General features: G+C 42.8%; 2 protein-coding genes across 4 annotated transcripts; both read right to left on the bottom strand.

The window, feature by feature from the left end:
• Positions 1-1070: 1070 nt before the first annotated feature.
• On the bottom strand, positions 1071-19075 carry LOC121577045 (TOM1-like protein 2). 3 transcript variants are annotated; one of them, XM_041890756.2, is made up of 15 exons: positions 18481-19075; positions 17581-17665; positions 16655-16883; positions 15746-15880; positions 15446-15622; positions 15178-15294; positions 14810-14943; positions 14614-14662; positions 14249-14257; positions 13243-13378; positions 12970-13093; positions 12725-12806; positions 4742-4801; positions 4137-4164; positions 1071-4059 (listed from the first exon to the last, which is right to left on the bottom strand). In XM_041890756.2, the coding sequence occupies exons 1-15, from the start codon at positions 18530-18532 to the stop codon at positions 3917-3919; spliced, it is 1560 nt and encodes a 519-aa protein (XP_041746690.2). In that variant the 5' UTR covers positions 18533-19075; the 3' UTR covers positions 1071-3916. The 3 variants fall into 3 exon arrangements, with proteins under 3 accessions (XP_041746690.2, XP_041746709.2, XP_041746699.2); XM_041890775.2 differs by lacking the exon at positions 4742-4801; XM_041890765.2 differs by lacking the exon at positions 14249-14257.
• Positions 19076-21852: 2777 nt separating this feature from the next.
• On the bottom strand, positions 21853-24929 carry LOC121577032 (ATP synthase mitochondrial F1 complex assembly factor 2-like). The gene is made up of 8 exons (XM_041890729.2): positions 24510-24929; positions 24322-24366; positions 24064-24212; positions 23793-23890; positions 23549-23629; positions 23273-23385; positions 22935-23050; positions 21853-22792 (listed from the first exon to the last, which is right to left on the bottom strand). Exons 1-8 carry the CDS (start codon positions 24637-24639, stop codon positions 22655-22657), a joined length of 870 nt encoding a protein of 289 aa, XP_041746663.2. The 5' UTR covers positions 24640-24929; the 3' UTR covers positions 21853-22654.
• Between the last annotated feature and the right edge of the window lie 24 nt (positions 24930-24953).

The raw sequence follows: 24953 nt of genomic DNA, 5'->3' as shown, positions 1-24953 counted from the left end.
CACAGCCAAAACTGCACACAAACGTATCAGACAAGTTGATACAGTCAAGACTCAACATAACTATATACGGTAAGAAAAAAAACCTAAGAGATAAAGTTGGAGCAGATTACACTGCTATAGCGTTTTATTGGAGTTCAACACATGCATGAGTCAAACAATAGAGCTAGATATACAGTGAGCGCCAAAAGTATTGGGATAGTGACACATTGTTGTTTTGGCTCTGTACTCCAGCACTTTGGATTTGAAATGATACAATGACTATGAGGTTAAAGTGCAGACTGTCAGCTTTTTAATTTGAGGGTATTTCCATCCAGATCGGGTGAACTGTTTAAAAATTAAAGCACTTTCGTACATAGTCCCCCCATTTCAGGGAACCAAAAGTATTGGGACAAATTCACTTATGTGTATTAAAGTAGTAAAAAGTGAAGTATTTGGTCCCATATTCATAGTACGCAATGACTACATCAAGCCTTTGACTCTACAAATGTGTTGGATGCATTTGCTGTTCGTTTTGGTTGCGTTTCAGATTATTTGGTGCCCAATAGAAATGGTAATTAATGTCATGTCATATTGTAAATAAGAATGTTTCTAAACATTTCTACATCAATGTTGATGCTACCATGATTACGGATAATCCTGAATGAATCGTGAATAATGATGAGTGAGAAAGTTAGACGCACAAATATCATACCCCCAAGACATGCTAACCTCTCACCATTACAATAACAGGGGAGGTTAGCATTTTTTGGGGGGTATGATATCCACAGCCGGCTTCTTCACTTGCGGGATCATCTGAGACCAGCCATTCGGGCAGCTGATGAAACTAAGGAGTTTGTCTGTAATAAAGCCCTTTTGTGGGGAAAAAATCTCATACTGATTGGCTGGGCCTGGCTCCCCAGTGGGTGGGCCTATGCCCTCCCAAGCCCACCCATGGCTGCGCCCCTGCCCAGTCATGTGAAAGCCATAGTTTAGGGCCTAATGAATGTATTTAAATTGACTGATTTCCTTAAATGAACTGTAACTCAGTAAAATCGTTTAAATTCTTGCATTTATATTTTTGCTCAGTATCCTTTAATTTGTCCCAATACTTTTGGTCCCCTAAAATGGGAGGACTATGTACAAAAAGTGCTGTAATTTCTACACGGTTTACCCAATACGGATGAAAACACCCTCAAATTAAAGCTGAGAGTCTGCGCTTTAACCTCATAGTGAATGTATCATTTCAAAGTGCTGGAGTACAGAGCCAAAACAACAAAAGGTGTCACTTTCCCAATACTTTTGGAACTCACTATAACTCAGTAAACAGCAGAAACAGTCAGCATACGTACACAGTTTCCCTTCTGAAATACCTTTTATGAGATATCTAGATATATCTCTCATATACACATTATCTGTTCTTTCTAAGAGCAGGCTTCGAGGTGACCACCTGGCAAGCTAATAAGTCATACTTGCCTTGATTATACAAGATAAATTATAGAATCATAATTCCACTGAGCAAGCCAGACCAATATCAAGCTATATTAAAACTGTCTACTGGATGGCAGACATAGCAATACTTCTTCACCCTACAATAAATCAAATGTACATGGCTACCGGCTTATAGTAGGGCAACCCTTATACCACGCACACAACACACAAAGTATTTCCATTCACAGAAGAGACGGAAAACCTTTTCATAATGTGCAATGCCAACACTTCTTTTAGTGTCTTTCAGAAGCATGGTAATTTTTCTAATGCCTATGATGTTGGTTCATCATGTGCTAGGCTGTCCCATGGTATATCGATTAAGACAGAGGGGAAGATACAGTAACATGACTGTACTGCTTGTTCAACAAACCATGGAAAAACAAATAAATTCAATAGGGTTATTTTCTTAGTTACAAACCAACCAATCACAGAGTGGATACTTGCCATAAATAGTGACCTTAAAAAGTTATTGTAGCAAATTAATCCGGATACATTTATACAATTTCTAACATTGAATCAACCTAAATCAGTGTGTATAGAAGGAAAATCTATCTTGAAGTACATAAACGAGCAACAAAACATGTTTAACACACATGAAAAACCTTTATCTGTCCCATAAAGCAGGTCATGATTTCATTCTGCTTTGTAAAATAAAACTATTTGAAATACTGAGAGATCAGAAGAAAATAATGCTAAATTAATTATTCCTAAACTTCTCAATATTTCCCAACATTTTCCGTTGATTACAGATATGTTAAATGTACCAACCCACTCAACTAGATATTTGAATAATAACAGTAGAATAAGGTAGAGGACTGTCAAGTGTTTGTGATTGTATGAAACAGCACGTGTATATTTTTGCAGTCCTCAATGTTCTTGCTCGTACTAGTAAAGTAAAGTAAAGTAGTGTTATCGTTTCTGAAAACATGAATGTCGCGTTTGCTAAATGGTGAGCGCCTGTCTCCCACTCAGGCCACTCCTCTTTTCAGCAGTCACATATAGAACGTTGGACTCACCAATCAGAGACCAAATGTCCCCTTCTATATTTCCTTCATAGTATTCATAACCATCCCTTCTATAGGTTCATTTTTTCACATTCACTATGCAAAACTTCAGTCCATAAATTAAGTTATTATTCAACACCAGACATACAATGTTCAGTCTGCCTCCATTTCTGTAGTGAAAACCACATTTCAGGACTTAAAAACCTGAAGTTATCATTCTCATAAGACTGACTAATACATTATCACTTCTGACTGACTCTTACAGCATGATCAGCTACTGTATTCACTACGGATGTGACGCAATCATGCTTGGGCTACATGACAACATCTAGTCTTCGCCTTCCCAACAGCATTGTACCTCTCCTGATTCTTCAATATATGGATAAACAGAAAATCATTGTCAGGTTAGATGGTACTACTTATTTGTTTGTTAAAATTAACTTTATAACCTCAATAAATTAACCATAGCAGTGCATTTTCTAAAGTAACGTTAATTATTTAGTCGTCTTACTCTAAAAACCGTCAAATGAAAATGAATAATCTGAAAATAAAATCAGAAATCGTATAAATCTCTCCAAACTAATATTCCAGATAATACTCTAGAATTCTACACAGTCAAAAACAAAGTTAAATGGATGAAATAAGACATCCAGTCAGGGGCTATAATGGACAATATAATAGATGCATCGTAAAAACAATACAATGATCCAGAATATTCCCCATTCATAGATCTCAATGCTACTTGCCCTCATCTGACCTATAAAAAGGTTAACAATAATTGTCCCTACTTCATTTAATTCCCTTTAAGTCCGAGGAGGGATTGATGGATGTGTTAATGCATGCAGTAGAGTAGGGGACGACAGGACAGGGATGGCTTCTTGCTGCCATAACGGAGCAGAATATGGGTAGTACATTAGGTAGGGTACGTCTCATATTACCCTTCAGAACAAGACCAGCCCCGGGACTGAGTGAACTGCTGGTTTATAAAGATGGCCGTTGATACTCCACTGTCTATCAGAAGCTGGAGACTGTTCCAAACCATCGACTGTTAGATAGGGACTGTTGATTATGGGAATACATTGCGGCCTTGTCCCCAATGAAGCTGGTTTATCAACATGGGAATATCAAAGATGGACAATGCGTGGGGGTTCCCTTTGTAGTGTTGTAAATTGTCTGAGAACATTAATATGGTAGCAGAGCTTTGGCTGATGGTAGAAGATGAGAAAGGAAACAGTCTGGGGACTCCGGTCACAAGTCAAAAGGTTAAGAGAGGTCTACTAAGCGAGGGGTTTTCAAACCTCTCCTCAGGAACCCCAGCCGTTCCATGTGTTTGAAATATTCCACAGCTAGCACACATGATTCAACTTGTCAACTAATCACAAAGCCCTTGAATAGGTGAATCAGGGGTCTGGGGGTCCCCGAGGATAAGTTTGAAAACCACTGTACTAAGCGAACAGGGCGTCCTCTGGTCTTTCAGCCTTCTTCTTGAGTGCGCCTGTAGCTGCACCAGGGTCACCACTAGGGGGTGACGGGAGGCTGGGCACGGTCTCTGCTGCCTTCGCCCGCTCCTCCAGAAACTTGTCAAACTCTACAAGGAGGACGAGAGGGTTCAGAGGAAAGCCTATTATACATGCTAGCTACTAGAGGTGAATACATGTTTCCTACCTTCACTGGTCACCCCCTCCTCTTCTTGCTGTTGAGGAAGGAAAAAAGTAAAACGTGTGTCATTGTGGAACTACCTTAAGGACAACACAAATTGAGACATGGTCAAAATTCTATTTTGACCTTGCATTTACCCAAAAGTGCTAATTAAAACACAACCAAACCCTTTAACCATGCCTTGACAAGTTTTTCCGTGCTTAAAACCAGACAGGATTCACCCATACACACACACACACGGCGGGTCCTCCATTTCTATCAACCACATTCCCCAACACCGCAATTCCATTTAATTTAGAGAACTTCAACAAATACACAGTATTACCACATATTCTTACATCAAATGAATGTTAAGACAAAACCACCATGCACCAAAGAGGAAAGAAATCGTTCAATACTGAAGTAATTTGTTCCCTGCCAGGACACACCATTAGTATTTAACACTACACAGAAAGCTACAATGGACCAGACACGTGATTGGTCAAAGATGAGGAAATGTGTTGAAAGAAAGAAATTGGAATGTGTTAGATTTCTGAAGAAGAGGAAGAGTCCAAAAATGGAGGGATGCAACAGGAAAAAAGAAAACAGGCGGAATAAAATCATAGTCTCACCACGTCGGTACACAGCCACTCCTCTATGTCATCCATGACAGAGGATTGGCCAACGGGAATCTATGGGGCAACGTCATGGACAAACAGCACCACAACAAAACAAAAAAAATACCCCACAGAAAACAAAATAGAAGACAGAGAAACAAAACAAAATCAACTTAAATATAAAAATATAACTGAAAGAACGTAAAAAGCAATACTTAAAACTCAAACTGAACAATTAATTAAAATGCAAACAAACCATTCCATTTGATAAAACGGTACAGAGACCTCTGCTACTGATCGATGACATGCAGTACCAAACAGCCATGTGAAAGCTTTGCAATGCCATGCAGTGACAGTCAATATGAAGCGACAGCATCTTTAAGGCTGTATGAAAAACCGTGGGATGGGATGGCCATGCACTAGACTCTAGTCTTTAATGTTAAAGTTGTTGTTAGGGGAGAGGTTGTCTGCTCAGTTAGAGGGAAATTATACTGTGTCACTTCAGATGCTCAAAACAACAAGCACCAACTACCACAGGCAGGCTAAAAGATCTACCCCATCAAAACCAAATCCTAAATAACAAATCTGTATATGAAATCCTTACTTCTGAGTTAGTGTAAGCTTGGGATAATTGGTTAGAGCAGAGGCCAAAAGCAAACGCACACGCCAATGGTGGAAAATAATGTATTGCCTGTAGGGCTGACCCCATTTAGTCGACTGGTCGATTGTGTGGTCGATTGTGTGGTCGATAGGCTGTTGGTCGACCGAGACACCCGTCTGATTCTCGCCTGTCTCAGTGGACTAATCCATTGCGGAGGCCGCGGGGACGGCACAGTCCATCACTCTAAGACATATGTGCTACTGAAATTGTATCTAGTTATATTATGAAATAACAAATGCTGCAACGCTAATAACAAATGTATTATTTTATAACAAAATGTGTTTTCCCGAATTGTGTTGTTTATTACTATTAACATATAATGCCAAACATCCCCTTTCATTTAAAAGTGTATCTGCCTGATTTTTATTTTGCAGACAGCACACGCAAATGTCCCTAACTGTAGCCTAAGATACCGGTACATACTGCAGCTACTTCACACTGTTATTACACCTCCTTAAGACAAAATGTCAAAAAAGTCTGCAGTATGGCAGCATTTCATTGTAGTAAAGGATGACGCCAAAAAAGTGGAATGTGAACTCTGCCAACAGCGGTTTGCTTACCATAGTTCGACAACGAATATGACATACCACTTGAAAACAGTAAGTTAACCTACTTTTTTTTTCTAGTTGCATGCTGAAACATTGACAGGTTTTATATGCTTGAAAAGTGAACATTTCAAAATTGAATAGGCCTATTACAATGTAATAACATAGTAATGGCATACAGAATTTAAAATGTACTTAATTTGTGTATTTAACTGTGTATTTATAGGCGCATCCCCAGTACAGCACCTCCACTGCTAGCTCAGGTTTAACCACCTTGGACCAGCAGCCCCACATCTCAGAAAAAAGAAAAAGAGAGATAACCGATGGTATCGTGGACTTCATTTCCCTGGACATGAGGACCGTTAACCTGATAGAAGGCGCGGGATTTAAGAAGATGATGAAAATCTTGGAGCCTGGTTACACCGTTCCCAAGAGAGAGACTTTTATGCATGCTCTGACCGCGAAATATGAGAACACAAAAGAGAAAGTTTTGGAGTCTATCAAAAACAGCCAGGCAGTAAGTTTCACAACAGACATGTGGACCTCACTGAGAATGGAGTCTTACATGACCATCACTGCCCATTTCATTACCGAGGCCTGGAGACTGCAGTGTCTTGTGCTGGAGACAAAACAGATGGAGGAGAATCCCACCACAGCCAACATTGCAGAGAGACTTGGAGAAGTTGCCGACGCATATGAAATCCCAGGATGCAAAAGGGTTGCTTTGGTACACGACAACACCGCAAACATGGTTCTGTGTGCGGATATACTGAGGCAGGAAGAGGAATGGGCAGACGTTAAAGGAATCAGATGTGCTGGGCACACCTTACAGCTGTGCATCAACGCTGCTCTCGAACAAGACCCCATCTGTCGCACTGCGGCTGCAGCCAGACACCTCGTGGCTCATTTTAAGAAGGAAGCCAGAAAGGGACTGAAGGACAAACAAAAACAACAAAAGATGGTTGAACACCTCCTGACCCAAGACGTTTCCACGCGGTGGAACTCTTCTCAGACCATGCTAGAGCGTCTGCTAGAACATAGACGGCTCGTAAAAGACGTGCTCTCCGACCCCAACTACACCGGGAAAAGGGAACACAGCCATGATCTCACCACAGAGCAATGGAACATGGCAGAGGACATTTGGAATGTGCTGAAGCCTATGGTCACCCTGACTGAGCTGATGTCCGAGGAGGACAACACATCCTTATCTGCAACCATAGCCATGCTGGCCCACCTCAAACACCGCCACTTGGCTGTAGTGGAGGACGACAGCCCCACCACTAAGAGTCTTAAAACAAAGCTGGTGCAGGAAATTGACAAAAGATGGCAGCTCAACGACCGACTATTTGACAGTAGTCTTTACGTCCAAGCAGCAGTCGTAGACCCCCGCTTCAAGCTGCTTTCCTTCCTTGATGATGCAAAACGGGATGAAGCCTATATCAACCTGTCCCAGCTGGCCGAGCGTTTGAGCGCGCCGCAGCCAGAGGAGCCAAGGCCCACTGAGAGAGACCGAGACAACTCTACATCCACGGATGAAGAAGAGGAACCTGCACCAAAGAAAAAGAAAACGGACAAGGAATGGGAGATGCTCATGTGTGGAGATGAGGAAGAGGATAAACGGGACAGCAAAGAAGAACTGAAGGATTATCTCCAAGATAGAACGAAAGTCGACGCTGGACCGCTAGCTTGGTGGGGGAAACATGAGGACAGGTATCCGAAGCTGGCCAGAGCAGCGAAATACCTCTTCTCAATCCCAGCCACCTCCGCTCCTTCAGAGCAGATCTTTTCTCAGGCAGGGTTAATATTCAATAAAACCAGGAGCTGCCTTCTGCCCCAAAATGTTGACAAGCTGGTGTTCCTGTCTCATAACTTGAAAAGATTGGGAAAGTAGGTTCAGTGACAGCCCAGGTCTGTGAGGTAGTAAGCCAGTCCTATACAGTTCACAAGAGAGAAGACTAAGCTATTATGCAGGCAGATAAATGTTTGGAATTGTGCAATAGTCTATGCTTATTTTTTTAAAGCCTTATTCAAGCCATTATGTTCAGCAATAGAGTTCATAAGCTGCTGTTGAAGGTGATTTAAATAGCCTACTGTTGTGATAGTTGAACATTTAAACAGTAAATATATTAGCCTGTTTAATATATTTACTATAATACTGGTCAACTACAGCATCCTCAGAAAGTATTCACACCCCTTGACTTCTTCCACATTTTGTTGCGTTACAGCCTGAATTTATAAATGGATTAAATTGAGATTTGTATCAGTGGCCTACACACACACACACACACAATACCCCATAATGTCAAATGGAATTATGTTTTTCAAAATGTTAACATATTAATTCAAAATGAAAAGCTGAAATGTCTTGAGTCAATAATTTGTTTAACAAGTCATAATAAGTTGCATGGGACTCACTATGTGTGCAATAGAGTTTAACATCTTTCAATGACTACTTTATATCTGTACCCCACAGATACAGATAATTGTAAGGTCCCTCAGTCAAGTAGTGAATTTCAAACACAGATTCAACCAAAGACCAGGGAGGTTTTCCAATGCCTTGCAAAGAAGGGCACCTATTGGTAGATGGGTAAAATTAAAAAAGCAGACATTGAATATCCGTTTGAGCATGCTGAAGTTATTACACTTTGGATGGTGTATCAATACTCCCAGTCACTACAAAGACACAGGCGTCCTTCCTAACGCAGTTGCCGGAGAAGAAGGAAACCGCTCAGGGATTTCACCAGGAGGCCAATGGTGACTTTAAAACAGTTTAATGGCTGTGATAGGAGAAAACTGAGGATGGATCAACAACATTGTAGTTACTCCACAAGACTAACCTAATTGACAGAGTGAAAAGGAAGCCTGTACACAACACAAATATTCCAAAACATGCTTCCTGTTTGCAACAAGGCACTAAAGTAATAATGCAAAAAGTGTAGCAAAGCAATTAACTTTTTGTCCAGAATACAAAAGTGTTATGTTTGGGGCAAATCCAATACATTACTGAGTACCTCTCCATATGTTTAAGCATAGTGGTGGCTGCATCATGTTATGGGTATGCTTATAATTGTTAAGGACTGGGGCGTTTTTCAGGATAAAAAAAAGAAAACGGAAGCACAGGCAAATTCCTAGAGGAAAACCTGGTTCAGTCTGCTTTCCACCAGACACTGGTAGATTAATTCACCTTTCAGCAGGACAGTAACCTAAAACAAGGCCAAATCTACTCTGGCGTTGCTTACCAAGAAGAGAGTGAATGTTCCAGAGTGGCCAAGTTAAAATGTTGACTTAAATCTGCTTGAAATTCTGTGGCAAGACTTGAAAATGGTTGTCTAGCAATGATCAACAACCAATTTGGCATAGCTTGAAGAATTTTGAAAAGAATAATGGGCACATATTGTACAGTCAAGGTACACAAAGCTCTTAGAGACTTACCCAGTATCACTGCCAAAGGTGATTCTAACATGTGTCAACTCAGGGGTGTGAATACTTATGTAAAATTAGATATTTCTGCATTTCATTTTCAATAAATTTGCAAAAATGTCCCTAAACATGTTTTCACTTTGTCATTATGTGTAGATGGCTGAGTTTAATCAATTTTGAATTCAGGCTGTAACAACAAAAATGTGGAATAAGTCAAGGGGTATGAATAATCTTTGAAGGCACTGTATGTTGATTGAATACTAGGCTTATTGGCTGTATCTGTTGCGGTTCATTATTTTAATTAAGCACAATTTAAATTGTTTGTTCCAATTTGTTATGTTCTTAAAATGTATTTTTTATTTTATCTGCTCTTTATTATATAGCCTATATGATATGACTTTTCCATTTTGCAATATCTCATATTTGAGAGACATAGGCTATTCGTGTTTGGAGTCAGTGATCAGCTTAACTTCGGCTGTTTTAACCTAGGCTGCTGTAGGTCTAATTCAGATTGCTAACTACCATGATAAAGTTGTTACCTGGTTGATTCGGTCAAATAAAAGTATAGGTCTGTGGAGTATAATCACCAGACTTGAAGCCAGGGGCATTTTAAACAACTTTTCTGTACTATTTTTTCTGCTACTGTATGATTAATTTCCTAGTATTTTTCTCACTTCCCCAGGTTGTTACTACTGCTGCTCTGCTTACTGTATGGTTGGAAACGTAACGTAATATTGTTCACTTATAATAGTTATTATACTGTAATAACCAGCAACAGTTAAACTCTTAATTTAAAAAAAGTATGCATGAAAGGTCAAGCTGAAATGAATTAAATCTCCATGCTACAAAATTATCAAAAATAAAATATTGTCATGGCTGCCTCTCTCCTGCATGAAGTTAACACACACAATACACCATCTAGACTGAAGCAGCTTTCATTTAATCAGAGATCATATTTGATCATTCTGATTGATTCACACTATAGTGGCAGGTAGCCTAGCAGTTAGAGCGTTGGGACAGTAACCGAAAGGTTGCTGGTTCGAATACCCGAGCCGACAAGGTGAAAAACTGTCAATGTGCCCTTGAGCAAGGCACTTAACCCTAACTTGCTCCAGGAGCACCGTATTACAATGGCTGACCCTGTAAACAACACATTTTACTGCACCTACAGTGGGGAGAACAAGTATTTCATAACCTGCAAAATCGGCAGTGTTTCCTACTTACAAAGCATGTAGAGGTCTGTAATTTTTATCATAGGTACACTTCAACTGTGAGAGACGGAATCTAAAACAAAAATCCAGAAAATCACATTGTATGATTTTTAAGTAATTAATTTGCATTTTATTGCATGACATAAGTATTTGATCACCTACCAACCTGTAAGAATTCCGGCTCTCACAGACCTGTTAGTTTTTCTTTAAGAAGCCCTCCTGTTCTCCACTCATTACCAGTATTAACTGCACCTGTTTGAACTTGTTACCTGTATAAAAGACACCTGTCCACACACTCAAACAGACTCCAACCTCTCCACAATGGCCAAGACCAGAGAGCTGTGTAAGGACATCATGGATAAAATTGTAGACCTGCACAAGGCTGGGATGGGCTACAGGACAATAGGCAAGCAGCTTGGTGAGAAGGCAACAACTGTTGGCGCAATTATTAGAAAATGGAAGAAGTTCAAGATGGCGGTCAATCACCCTCGGTCTGGGGCTCCATGCAAGATCTCACCTCGTGGGGCATCAATGATCATGAGGAAGGTGAGGGATCAGCCCAGAACTACACGGCATGACCTGGTCAATGACCTGAAGAGAGCTGGGACCACAGTCTCAAAGAAAACCATTAGTAACACACTACGCCGTCATGGATTAAAATCCTGCAGCGCACGCAAGGTCCCCCTGATCAAGCCAGCGCATGTCCAGGCCCGTTTGAAGTTTGCCAATGACCATCTGGATGATCCAGAGGAGGAATGGGAGAAGGTCATGTGGTCTGATGAGACAAAAATAGAGCTTTTTGGTCTAAACTCCACTCGCCGTGTTTGGAGGAAGAAGAAGGATGAGTACAACCCCAAGAACACCATCCCAACCGTGAAGCATGGAGGTGGAAACATCATTCTTTGGGGATGCTTTTCTGCAAAGGGGACAGGACGACTGCACCGTATTGAGGGGAGGATGGATGGGGCCATGTATCGCGAGATCTTGGCCAACAACCTCCTTCCCTCAGTAAGAGCATTGAAGATGGGTCGTGGCTGGGTCTTCCAGCATGACAACGACCTGAAACGCACAGCCAGGGCAACTAAGGAGTGGCTCCGTAAGAAGCATCTCAAGGTCCTGGAGTGGCCTAGCCAGTCTCCAGACCTGAACCCAATAGAAAATCTTTGGAGGGAGCTGAAAGTCCGTATTGCCCAGCGACAGCCCCGAAACCTGAAGGATCTGGAGAAGGTCTGTATGGAGTAGTGGGCCAAAATCCCTGCTGCAGTGTGTGCAAACCTGGTCAAGACCTACAGGAAACGTATGATCTCTGTAATTGCAAACAAAGGTTTCTGTACCAAATATTAAGTTCTGCTTTTCTGATGTATCAAATACTTATGTCATGCATTAAAATGCAAATTGATTACTTAAAAATCATACAATGTGATTTTCTGGATTTTTGTTTTAGATTCATTTTACCTGCTTTTAACATTAGGGAGGACGTCCCCCCCGCCCTGCTTAAAGCAAGATATTGTCCGGCAGCCTTCTCCTGCCATGCCAAACATTTTTGTCTCTGTAGCAGACAGTTCCCCACTCCTCAATCACAGGTGCGTTGAACTGGCTCCAACGTGCTAAACTGAATCTTCAGTGAGCGCTTTCTCCCGCGTTGGATAGTGGTCGCTGTCCACAGTTCTGAAACAATCTTCAGTGTGCCATTGAATTGGCGCACTCTACTGGTTTGCAGGTTAAACAACATAATTCTTCATTTTTACTTGGCCTTCTCAAATATAGTTTAAGGCACATTGTGTAGCCTATTACCGGCAACTTCAGGAGCGTAACGGCAGAATCTGCTAAGGTCAGCAGCAGGAGTTTTTCTTCTTCCTCTGGCTCCCGCTTTCGTCATTAGTGCGTCTTAATTTTTACATCAATCAGCGCGCTTAAAACATCAGACAAGCTCAGTGCATATAGTTCATTTTATTCAAACAGATAGGGTGTGTCTATATGGAAAAATACACGTTTTAAAAGTAGACCAATCGATTGGTCGAAAGAACAGAAGGCTCTCGGTCGACCAAGATTATATTATTTTTTGTCAGGGACAGCCTTACCCGACAGTGCATGGAAAAGCTCAACATCATCATTAGTGATGTTAGTGCACTTCTGAAGGTTGGCCAGCCACAATACTCACCCCTCCTGCTGGCTGCTGCCTAACATCCAGACTAGCAGGCAGCTCAATACCACCTACAGCATTAAGGTCGTCTAGAGGAGCTCTGCCAGGAGAGAGGTAAATACGTTAGAAAACATTCAGATTTAAATGTATGGTGTAGAACAGACACGGTCAGTCATGTAGAATAGTGAATTGTGTATGCTCTATTCATTACAAGCCTAGGAGGTAGGGGTTGTCTCTGAACGGGATGTTTGATGTGTTCTTACGTGATGAGTGTCTCGGTGGTCAGAGGCAGAGCTCCAGTCCTGGTCTGGGCAAACATGTCAAAGTCGTCCTGAGGCTTACAGCTTGGCAGAGAGCTCAGAGTTCTGCTCACACTGTCAGCCACGTCTGAAGAACAACAAAAAAACACCAGCCATATTGTTCCAACAACATCAAAAAAATATATAGATATATTTAAAAATGATTCAGCACTGTTAAAGTAGATTTTCCTTTTACTAAATAGACTGCGGTACAGTAGCAGAGTCTGGAGGACGTACCGAGGCCAGCCAGCCGAGAGGTGAGGGAGGCAGGTGAGCAAGGGCGTGCGGCGGGGGCAGTGACCATGTTGCTGACGACAGCAGGAGAACCAGGGCCCAGGTCTATCAGGTTGTCCTCTGTAGCCTCACTGAGGACCTGGGATCCAGGGATGACAGAGAGAGGGAAAGAGAGGAGAGAGAGACCCGTTGAAGACTATGAACGACCACTCTTTGGAGCCATTCCAAACCGAATGCCAATTCCATTTCCCATTACCGTCACTACAACAAAGTTACAAACTAGTCCTGAAGTAAGGGGAGGGGGATTACACAAAAAGGGCTCTGACATTTGGCTTTAGTTTTATTAATCAATTTCACTAACATCAACATGATTACCTGGAACAGAAAGGTACAGGCAGATGAAGCACGTGAGAGATCAGGTAAAATCATAGGTTAGCTGGAGAAAAGCATGAATCTGCCCATGAATGAGGAACAGTTGTTGTTTGTGGGACTTTTTCTGAAGGTGGTAGGTAGGTACTCAGCCAAAATGGGTTAGCGAGAGAAATGCAATAATACGATTTGATTGTGTCAAAGAATGAGCTGTTTGGTGTCTGTGATATTGTCATACATTTGTGGCAATGACCTTTGCACTGGGTGGGTGTTTTTTCTTTTGGCTGCGAAAGAGAACAATCTTTCCCCTTGAGAATGATGGGTGGTGGTGCATCTTTAGACACGGATAGATGTTGCCCCTTAGGCACAGATCTAGGATCAGTTTACCCTCCCTGAATCCCAACTTTAACCATACGGGGAGGAAACCCACCTGGCCTTAGATCAGTGTCTAGTAGCAACTTCATCCTACGCCCAGCTTTAGACTGTCTCTGGGTCAGTTACTGAGGGGGGTGGGTGGTTAAAACATGCCATATGGCGCAAATGGGAGGTACGGGGTGAATATCGTTCAGCCATGTTTTAACAGTGCCACCTTGGGTCCAAATACCTGACATACTAGTTATTGGATGACTTTCATACTTGCCTGCCTCAGCTAGACATAGAGACAAAACAGAAAGGAAGAAGACCATAAATATTATTAACATGCCTGGGCAACACGCCACGGTCAGTGTGGACATGATATTAACGGTATGGTGTGGACAGACAGATTATGTAACATGCCTAAATCTCTATACAGCAGTTGTCTTTTAGACAGACTAGACAACTTTACAGAATGAGAAAACGTGAGAAACAGGCATGCTATGGAGGACAAAGTACCACAGAAATAGGAATAACATGATGCCTGTTGATCTCGTGGAACATGTGTCAACCATGTACAAATAAGCAAGTGATGTCATACTGTGGGGTGGGGTGGGGGGTTAAGTCCTATGGCTGTCACTGCTAACTCACCCCATTGTTGATACCCTGAGATGCTCTGCCTGACCGGAACCTCTCGTACCTGAGAGAGAAATCAAAATAACAAGTAGTCCACACCTGTTCACAACGACTATTACATTAAGTCATGCATGCCTCTCGGAGGAGAAAGGTGGTGACAGAAATGTTAGCCATCTCTCATAGCGGTGTGTTTGTGTATAAGCTAGCCTACCTGTCGTAGCGTAGGAAGATGTTGTTGAGGTCGTCGTTGACGTGCAGTAGTTCCTCAGTGACCTCCTCGTTAGACACACAGGAGATGAGCTCCACTATCCTCTGCTGCATGGCCCGGCACGTCCGGTTCAGCTCCTACAAAAAGCACAGGAGGGTTAGCCGTCACAGGCTACACAGGCTGAAATCATTTGGTGATAGTACAGATGCTTTCACCAGCAACAATAAAAGCAGACCCTCCAGTGGCCTCCATAAACCCCCCCTCATTGTTTTGGTCCAGGATGTTTCGCTTCTCAGGTCACATGGCAAAGAAACCCAGCCCTATTTAAACGTTATAGAATAACAGAGCAAAAGATGGGTGAGGAGTCTGACCTGCAGGAGCTCGTGGTCCGAGGGGTCCTCCTGTCCAGGAACCATCTCTGTCAACATCTCTGACATCACCTTGGTGTTGCCACGCACAATGTCCAGCTCACTGCGAAGCCGGCAGATCTGAACAGCAGAGGGAATACCATGTCAACTCCTCTCAGATCCATCTCCTTGCACCTTAGAATGCAAGCTTTCCAGAAGATGTTAAAGCCTTTTCAAAATCTGGGAAGGGAACAGATCTTGCAACTGTAATGGCAATTCACTGACTCTGTACCTGTTCAGGGGAGGGGTTGATAGACCCAGAGGCGCCGAGGATGGGGACCTGCGGGGCGGAGTAGGTGGGAGGAACAGACGACGTGGTGGAGACAGCATGGGGAGGAGGCTGCTGGTGGGGTTGGGGGATAGGCTGGGCCGGGGGAGGGGCTTGGTTCTCCTCAGGGCCAGTCAACAGCTTCAAATGAGAAAGAAAAAGAGACTTCAACTTGTTGAAAAATGGCAGAACATCAGCTATATTCTCACACTCAATGTAGAGTAAGGAAATGCATGCAAATGGATGCGACAGTGGCAGTCGTACCCGCTGAGGAGTGTGGATGGGAGACAGGGTCTCCAGGTCTGACATGGGGAACTCAATACCCTTCCTCTTCAGCTCCTCATAGACATGGACCACACCCGTCAGGTCTGGACTACTCCTGAACGCGTCAGCCCACGCCTGGGAGACAGGAGGATGACAAAGACAAATGTCAGTGCTGTACTCATTAAGTGGTCAAAGTATTAAGGTCAGAGGTGTCAAAAATTACATTTAGGCTACCACAAAAGCTCTTGCTTGCTGAGCAAGGAAACATGTGAGCATCTTTGGTGTATCATCATTACACATACAGTACCAGTCAAAAGTTTGGACACACCTACTCATTCAAGGGTTTTTCTTTATTTTCACATTGTAGAATAATAGTGAAGACATCGAAACTATGAAATAACACATATGGAATCATGTAAGCAAAAAAGTGTTAAATCAAAATATATTTAATATTTTAGATTCTTCAAAGTAGCCACCCTTTTCCTTGATGACAGCTTTGCACACTCTTGGCATTCTCTCAACCAGCTTCATGAGGTAGTCACCTGGAATGCATTTCAATTAACAGGTGTGCCTTGTTAAAAGTTAGTTTGTGGAATCGGCCAGGATTACCAGAGATCCCCATGGTAACCAGAGAACCAGTGGCCTGGCTGCAGTTAGCACACCACCGAGTCCCTGACTGGTTAACACTGTAGCCACAGGTAACCAAACACCCTCCTCCACTACCTCAGTCTGTAGACTATATTGTACAGTATATTCTCAAAGCACTTTCCATACAGTATACTTCCTCAAATGACTTCTATTTGTGCAAGGACAATTCTGTCAGAAAGCTGGCACCATCACCCAAGTCGTCAAAAATAAAGAAAAACATGTCATGCATACACACTCACATAAGTGCGTGTGATCCTTTACCTGGATCAGGGCGAGCACTTTGTCTTGCACGATAGTGGGAGGGTTGTTTTTGGGAGAGATGATTTTTACAAGCACGCCTTCTATGAAGTCCCTGCTGGTGATGAGGGCATGAAAACGATGCCCACAGTTCTTCACACACGTCTCCAGGACGGTCAGTGCCAGCATTACCTCCCTGTAGTTCTTGTTTCCGTTCAGCCTCTTCTTCATGGCCCTGATGGCATCCTTGGGCCTGCAGCAACAACACACGGCACAAAGCAGAGCACAGGGTCAGATAGGGAGGAGACAGACACATGATGTGCATGATAACCACAACAACATACTGTCTACAGTGTAGTAACGATGTAGTCACTGCACCACCAAGCATCATTTCTCCATGTTGACTGAAATGATGTTAGTAACACTTTAGATAAAGAGTTTAACAGTCAATGTTTTACTTACATGGTCAAACAGAGGGCTCTGGTATAGGTTACACTATAATGCAGATACCGAATAATTGGTATACTGACAGGTAGATGTGGCCTTCCCTTGAATTCCTGATACATAGGGCTTTATCAAACTGATGTCATACTTTGAGATAAACTGGGAGTAGGGGCAAATCCACGTACCCCAATTTCCCACCTACCCACTTATCAAACAGAAACAGGCAATGGCTTTCAACACTTTTACAAACATGGTTAATGGACCAGATAGCCATCCAAGCCTTAGATAGTAGAACAGCACTTGGAGCAAATTCATTACTGCTTCTGATAAGACTAATATTTGATGAGAGGCAAACAAAGCAGAGGATCTTAACCAAGAAAATATGGTCATATTCACATGTTAATCACTTGGGCCAAATAACTTCACACAGCTCCAGAAGAGGTGTAAAATGTGTTTTTGACTTTATGTAATTCATTGGCCTAGTTAGAATGCTATTTCCTACTTACCCATCCTCGGTTTCATTTATGATGTCACATATTTCCATATTGACGGTCCAGTCCTCACTCTGAAGGGAGCCATCAGTGGCTCTCTCTAAAGAAGACAGAACATTACATTTCCTCTCATCTGAGCAGTAGAAAAATATTGTACTGAAAAAAAAAAAGATCATTTTCATGATTGTAATGATCACATACTAACTTGTCAGCTAGTTAGGTTTGTAGCTAGCTAATTAGCTCACAACAACCACTGTCAACGCTATACTATGGAACAGACAGGTAGTGCTAACTAGCTAGTTGCCCACTCGTGTTGGGGAGGGTTGGTTATTATGGCCGTTAGCTAGCTAGCAGCTTAGGATATCTGCGCCCAGGTAAGTGGTCCAGTTGTATCAGTTGTCAAATGCATGGCAAACATAGGCATGGTTCAATCGAATAGCTAGCTAGTTAGCCAGCTACAAACATTCGCTAGTAAGCAAGTTAGCACAACCCAGATACAGTACAGACAGTAACCTAGCTAGCTTGCTTGCTAACTAACTAACTAGCTAGTTTAGTAGTGGAAATGAATACAAGGTAGCTAACGTTAGTTATAGCAGGCTATCGTCGATACAACAAACGGTACCAGAAGCCCACCACGAACTAGCAAGATTACCACGAACTATTGTTTATGCTTACATTGATGAATATATACATAGCTAGTTAACTACATATTTATTGCCAATCAGCCTGGAAATAACCAAAATGATAGCAAGTTAGCCAGCTAGATAGCTTCACGGCTAATAAATAGGTCGATAGGCAAGAGGTTATCTAAAGACGATAGCCAAGTAAGAATCAAATGTCAGTGCGTTTCAGGAATGTGAAACACGATTATCTGACGATTCCTTTCAGGCACAGTTTATTTTTAGAAAAACTTACCAATACAATGTCCCACAGGAGTGCTGTATGGATTTCCCAAAAGGAACTCCATCTTGATCGACAACAAACAATTTGTACGAAGTCACAGTTCATGGGAAAAGCACAGTAAGCCCCGCCCGTGGAGCAATCAGCATGTCAATCTGATTGGGCAACTTTAACGTCCATCTTTACTTTATTATTGTGTATTAACGACAACCAACAACAAAACCTCATTTTGGTTTTAGGTTATTTAAACTTACTATGAGATTTTACAATCTGCGCAGTGGACACAATCCAATGTAAACACTTGAGATAGTATGTTTACATAACAAACTTCTCATATCCACAAGACAAGAATTCAATGAATTTATAATAGGATTTCAAAATGATTGCTTAAAAAAAATAACTGAACAGTGTTTCCACATCAGTTTTATTCTAATGCATTTAGGGTTTGATGCAAAGTGGTTTGACAAAAAAGCTAGTGATGTGTGTCACTGCTGTGCAAGTAACAAACATATTTTAGTCCGTTTGACCCATTGATACCCCAACCAGAAGCAATGGTTTACAGGCAACAGCCGCACTGAGCTAAAGGGTAGAGCTGCCGCTTTCAAGGAGCGGGACTCTAACCCAGACGCTTATAAGAAATCCCGCTATGCCCTCCGGTGAACCATCAAACAGGCAAAGAGTCAATACAGGACTAAGATTTAATCGTACTACACCGGCTCCGACGCTCGTTGGATGTGGCAGGGCTTGCAAACCATTGCAGAGTACAAAGGGAAGCACAGCCGCGAGCTGCCTAGTGGCACAAGCCTACCAGATGAGCTAAATCCCTTCTATGCTCGCTTCGAGGCAAGCAACACTGAAGCATGCATGAGAGCATCAGCTGTTCCGGATGACTATGTGATCACGCTCTCCATAGCTGATGTAAGACTTTTAAGCAGGTCAACATTCACAAGGCCGCAGGGCCAGACGGATTACCAGGACGTGTACTCCGAGCATGCGCTGACCAACTGGCAAGTGTCTTCACTGACATTTTCAACATGTCCCTGACTGAGTCTGTAACACCAACATGTTTCAAGCAGACCATCATAGTCCCTGTGCCCAAGAACACTAAGATAACCTGCCTAAATGACTACTGACCCGTAGCACTCACGTCTGTAGCCATGAAGTGCTTTGAAAGGCTGGTCATGGCTCACATCAACACCATTATCCCAGAAACCCTAAACCCACTCCAATTTGCATACCACCCCAACAGATCCACAGATGATGCAATCTCTATTGCACTCCACACTGCCCTTTCCCACCTGGACAAGAGGAACACCTACGTGAGAATGCTATTCATTGACTACAGCTCAGCATTCAACACCATAGTGCCCTCAAAGCTCATCACTAAGCTAAGGACCCTGGGACTAAACACCTCCCTCTGCAACTGGATCCTGGACTTCCTGATTGGCCGCCCGAGGTGGTAAGGGTAGGTAACAACACATCTGCCACGCTGATCCTCAACACGGGGGCCCCTCAGGGGTGCGTGCTCAGTCCCCTCCTGTACTCCCTGTTCACCCATGACTGCAAGGCCAGGCACGACTCTAACACCATCAATAAGTTTAACAACGACACAACAGTGGTAGGCCTGATCACCGACAACAATGAGACAGCCTATAGGGAGGTCAGAGACCTGGCCGTGTGGTGCCAGGATAACAACCTCTCCCTCAACGTGATCAAGACAAAGGAGATGATTGTGGACTACAGGGAAAAAAAGAGGACTGAGCACGCCCCCATTCTCATCAACAGGGCTGTAGTGGAACAGATGAGAGCTTCAAGTTCCTTGGTGTCCACATCACCAACAAACTAACATGGTCCAATCACACCAAGACAGTCGTGAAGAGGGCACGACAAAGCCCATTCCTCCTCAGGAGACTGAAAATATTTGGCATGGGTCCTCAGATCCTCAAAAAGTTCTACATCTGCACCAGAGAGCATCCTGACTGGTTGCATCACCGCCTGGTATGACAACTGCTCGGCCTCCGACCGCAAGGCACTACAGAGGGTAGTGCGTACATCACTGGGGTCAAGCTTCCTGCCATCCAGGACCGCTATACCAGGCGGTGTCAGAAGAAGGCCTTAAAAATTGTCAAAGACTCCAGCCACCCTAGTCAGACTGTTCTCTCTGCTACTGCACGGCAAGCGGTACCGGAGCGCCAAGTCTAGGTCCAAAAGGCTTCTTAACAGCTTCTACCCCCAAGCCATAAAACTCCTGAACAGCTAATCATGGCTACCCAGATTATTTGCATTGTCCCCCCCACCCCACCCCCTCTTTTTACGCTGCTGCTACTCTGTTTATTATCTATGCATAGTCACTTCAACTCTACCCACATGTACATATTACCTCAATTACCTTGACTAACCGGTGCCCCCGCACATTGACTCTGTACCGGTACCCCCTGTATATGGCCTCCCTACTGTTATTTTATTTTACTGCTGCTCTTTAATTATTTTTTATTTTTTACTTAACACTTTTTTTCTTAAAACTGCATTGCTGTTTAAGGGCTTGTAAGTAAGCATTTCACTGTAAGGTCTACACCTGTTGTATTCGGCGCCTGTGGAAAATAACATTTGATTTGATAGATTTATTCAATTTCTACTGAAGCAACAGAAAAAGTCAACCGTGTACAAGCTAGTCACCACATAATAAATACAGTGGGAGTGAGTGAGACATCTGGGCTGAGACAGAGAGGGCACAGGGCATTAACATTACTCTCATGAGTGTTATCCACACTCGCTGTTTCCATAGAAACACATTTACATAACATTTACATTTACGTCATTTAGCAGACGCTCTTATCCAGAGCGACTTACAAATTGGTGCATTCACCTTATAGCAGTGGCATAACCACTTTACAAATGTTGTTGTTGTTGTTTTTTTTGGGGGTGGGGGGGGTAGAAGGATTACTTTATCCTATCCCAGGTATTCCTTAAAGAGGTGGATGCGCAATGTTCCCTGAGAAACTAGCTAGGTTTCCATTCAATTGGGGACAAATTTTCATGCGAATATTCAAAAATCGGCATAAGAGCAAAATGTGCATTTTCCCACCAGAGATGTGGTTCCATCAATGACGTAGATGCGTGATGACGTAATGTACCTATAAATCCTTTTGCGTTAAATTCCCATGTACCGAATAAAAAACTAGTTAAATGAGTTTCCATTGCATTTAACTCTATTGATGGTTTTCTCACAAAAAAAGTGCGTTATATAGTGAGTGTGCCTACTCTGGTATTGGCACGTGCGCTCTAGCAAACAGCTCGCAAATACAGTGCGGGGTAGGCCATTTTACATAACGAGATTATTTTTATTTGTCAAACGGCAGCCAAGCATCGATGATCATGTCACCAGAATAAGACCCTCTATATTTATTGGAAAGGGGCATCAATTGAGTGGATCACCTTGTACTTTCACCACCCTGTGAAGTTCATCATAATTTATTTAATCTGTAGCCTAATACAGTGGTTCACAAACGGTGGGGTGCGCCCCTAAGGGGGGACGAAAACGTTTGGGAACCAATGGCCTAATAAACTGCATTTTTTCCAGACTAGTCATAGTGGTTGGACCACACAACATGTTATCAGGTGACTCCAAGTTCACTTCGATATGATAGTTAATATATCAATATTTGTGCATAAAAGCATTTCCATCAACATTTCTCACGTAATGAATCTTACCGACACAAAAACATCCCAATTTGTCTAGCATATTTAGTTTTGTCGACATTTGTAAAGTTTGCCAACAAATGTTTTGTTTCCATCAGCCCTGTCATGACATTTTTTATCGCACATGTACTTTACTCCCATAAAAAGGTTGGATGGAAACCTGGTTAGTGATTCAAAACACACTGTAGAAGAGATGGTCATCGTCGTACTTGGCTGTACTTTATAGGGAAGGAGTGGCAGAGGAGACATGTTCCTCTTTACTGAAATGAATCCACACAGGACGTTTTATAAACTGCAGATTGTTTCACGGACCAGGACAGATAAAATATGTGTTTTTGTTCCGCCAAGGACAATACCAGAGATAAACTCAAGTCCTAAGGAGTTGGGATTTCTTCCCAGTCAGAGGCCAGTACACTGCCTTTGTTGTCTTTGCTCTTAGAGTGCGGTCTGAGCTTGTATATTTGACTCAGGGAAGCTCCGAAGGGCCTTCTTAGTCTTGCATGAGTTTGCGTTTGACCGTTGAACTCTCGGAGGAGAAATGTACAAACAGAGCCCCTGCTGCTGTACGTGCCCTCAGCTCATACAGGTCAACATCATGAGCCCACTGTACGTTTCCCCAATGCCCGATCTGTGGAGAGGGGAAAGAGAGAGAAGGGAAAATAAATCATTAGTAAGAGATGAAGAGACAGAAACAGACAGGGAGATTGAATACATAGCCAAGATGCTTTTCTAATCTCTGTATATGTATTGATTCTGTGGCGGGTTCATACCTGGAACTCCTCCTCTAGTCGTGACAGCAGCACGGCCTGCTCCACTGTAATGTGTTTGTCAATCAATGCAAATGCCAGCACCACTGACTTCAGCTGGGTGATCACATACTCCAGTCCTACACACAGGACATGCAAATAGTATTAGTGCAGTCGTGTACTGTCTATTTAACTGAGACTCAGCAATATGATGTGATCATGAACAGCGGTGCAACTTCTGAGGATTCTCTCTCCATTGGTCTAGGCAAGAGGCTGATTCCTTTAGCACCCACACACAGTTCAGAATTTGCACATGTGCACGGGATGGGAGTATCTCTAATGAGTCTTTTAGCTGTTTTTACCTGTCAGGGACCAGAAGTTATAGGAACCCAGGTGCTGGTGGAAAGTATTCATCGTTGCCTGTGGGATCTCTGGTCCCAGTATATTGGTAGAGGAGCCAATGACTACGTTGTACCTGCAAGAGGAAAACATTAATTAAAGTACTCTCAAGACAATGCAACAAATCTGTTTCCCTCCTTTGCTGACGATGACATGCAAATAAGTAGACATGTCCAGTGAACTTCTAGTAAGGTACCTCACAGCAAATGAGTCAATGATCATGTTAAAGTGAAACTAACCTGTCTTCAATCCAGTTCAGCACAGGGTCCCATTCATTATTCTGAAGCTCCACTAAAGATGGAGGCTCCTCAACTCTGTAACTACAAGCAGACAACATAATCACAGAGTTATAATTTCTACACAATCATGCACATTAATGATCTGATGGAGAGAATCTGTGTATCATATTGGTCCTATGTTAGGCAGGTTACTTTTATTCACCAGAAACTAAAACCCTATGCTACTATGAAAACCTCTGCGTACCAGATAGTGTCAGTCTCCAGATACTTGAGGGCAGCGGTGATCATTTGGTCCTTGCTGCGGAATGTAGGGTTATCAAGGGCTGTGTTGCAGAGAGTGGTCTGGAGAAGGAGAGAACAAATCTCAAATGGCACCCTTTTTCCACATTAGTTTTAATCAGGGCCCAAGTCAAAAGCTCTAGTGAAAGTAGTGCCCTGTTTGGGGTACAGTGTGTCATTCCAGACACCGCCAACATGAAGCATCAAACAAAAGTACTAAGCTAAAAAGGTCCTACCATATGCATACTGTAGAACTTGAGCACGTCTTTCTGAGTATCCCACTCATTCGCCACGGCAATGGCTAAGGCTTCGTTGGGGGCTGTGAACAGCTTTCCTCCTGGTGTCTTCAGTTTCCGCTGGTCCAGGTTGATCTCAAACATGCCACCTGCAGACCAAGAATCAAGGTAACGTTAGTGAGTTCTTGAATTCTTAGCACTCAGACACTTATTTCAATCAAGAAAGAAAGTATCTCACTTGCCCGGTCCAGTACTCACCCTCTCCGTGGGATATGCTGACGTCCTCGTAGAATTTCTTTCTTTCTATTGATGAGAGCATAACAAACTCAACATGACAAGAACTGTGCAACCTCCATGGTGCATATAGCCAGGATCACTGTAAACCAGCAAACTCTTGAGAGCCTTGATATTTGATGAAAAGGGTGATCAAATGGTGCACCTCTTACCTGTGATAATGGAGTAAGATTTTGAGTTCACCGAGAGCAGCAGCTTGAGAGCTTGACTTCTTGGGCAGACAGTGGGGGGAGAGAGGGCATGCCCCACACGACTGTGTAATCTCACAAGATTCCTCAGCATCGTGTCAGTCACAAAGAGTTATTAACAAACAAGTTTTCCCAATTCAAGTGGGGTTCAAAACCTGCAGTTGACTTGGTTAGCCGAGCTAGTTAACGTTAGCTAGCAGGAATTATGAATGCCGGATAGTGTCGCTATTCAAAATGCAGGAAAAATCGCTGTCGCTATAACAAACGACTGAAGAGTAGTTGAAGGTTGACTGATCTAAAAGTAACCATTTGGAGAAATACGATTGTATTTCCACGTACCTCTCACTGCAATGCATCGCATCTCATCTCTCCATGAGCATGACCTTCCGTATTTGACAGATGGCAGAT

The sequence above is a fragment of the Coregonus clupeaformis genome, chromosome 1 (genome assembly GCF_020615455.1).
Source record: "Coregonus clupeaformis isolate EN_2021a chromosome 1, ASM2061545v1, whole genome shotgun sequence".
In the NCBI taxonomy this organism is placed as follows: Eukaryota; Metazoa; Chordata; class Actinopteri; order Salmoniformes; family Salmonidae; genus Coregonus; species Coregonus clupeaformis.
The sequence above is the reverse complement of the archived record's forward strand: the minus strand, read 5'-3'. Positions and strand labels throughout refer to the sequence as shown.

Excerpts from the sequence above, each read along its gene's own strand:
- LOC121577045 (XM_041890756.2), bottom strand. The coding sequence starts at position 18,532 with ATGGAGTTCCTTTTGGGAAATCCATACAGCACTCCTGTGGGACATTGT. Across the intron at positions 15,881-16,654 it reads AAGTGCTCGCCCTGATCCAG|GCGTGGGCTGACGCGTTCAG; the intron begins GTAAAGGATCAC and ends CCTGTCTCCCAG. Across the intron at positions 14,663-14,809 it reads ATCTTCCTACGCTACGACAG|GTACGAGAGGTTCCGGTCAG; the intron begins GTAGGCTAGCTT and ends TTTCTCTCTCAG.
- LOC121577032 (XM_041890729.2), bottom strand. The coding sequence starts at position 24,639 with ATGCTGAGGAATCTTGTGAGATTACACAGTCGTGTGGGGCATGCCCTC. Across the intron at positions 24,213-24,321 it reads CAGCATATCCCACGGAGAGG|GTGGCATGTTTGAGATCAAC; the intron begins GTGAGTACTGGA and ends CTTGGTCTGCAG. Across the intron at positions 23,051-23,272 it reads TAACTTCTGGTCCCTGACAG|GACTGGAGTATGTGATCACC; the intron begins GTAAAAACAGCT and ends TCCTGTGTGTAG.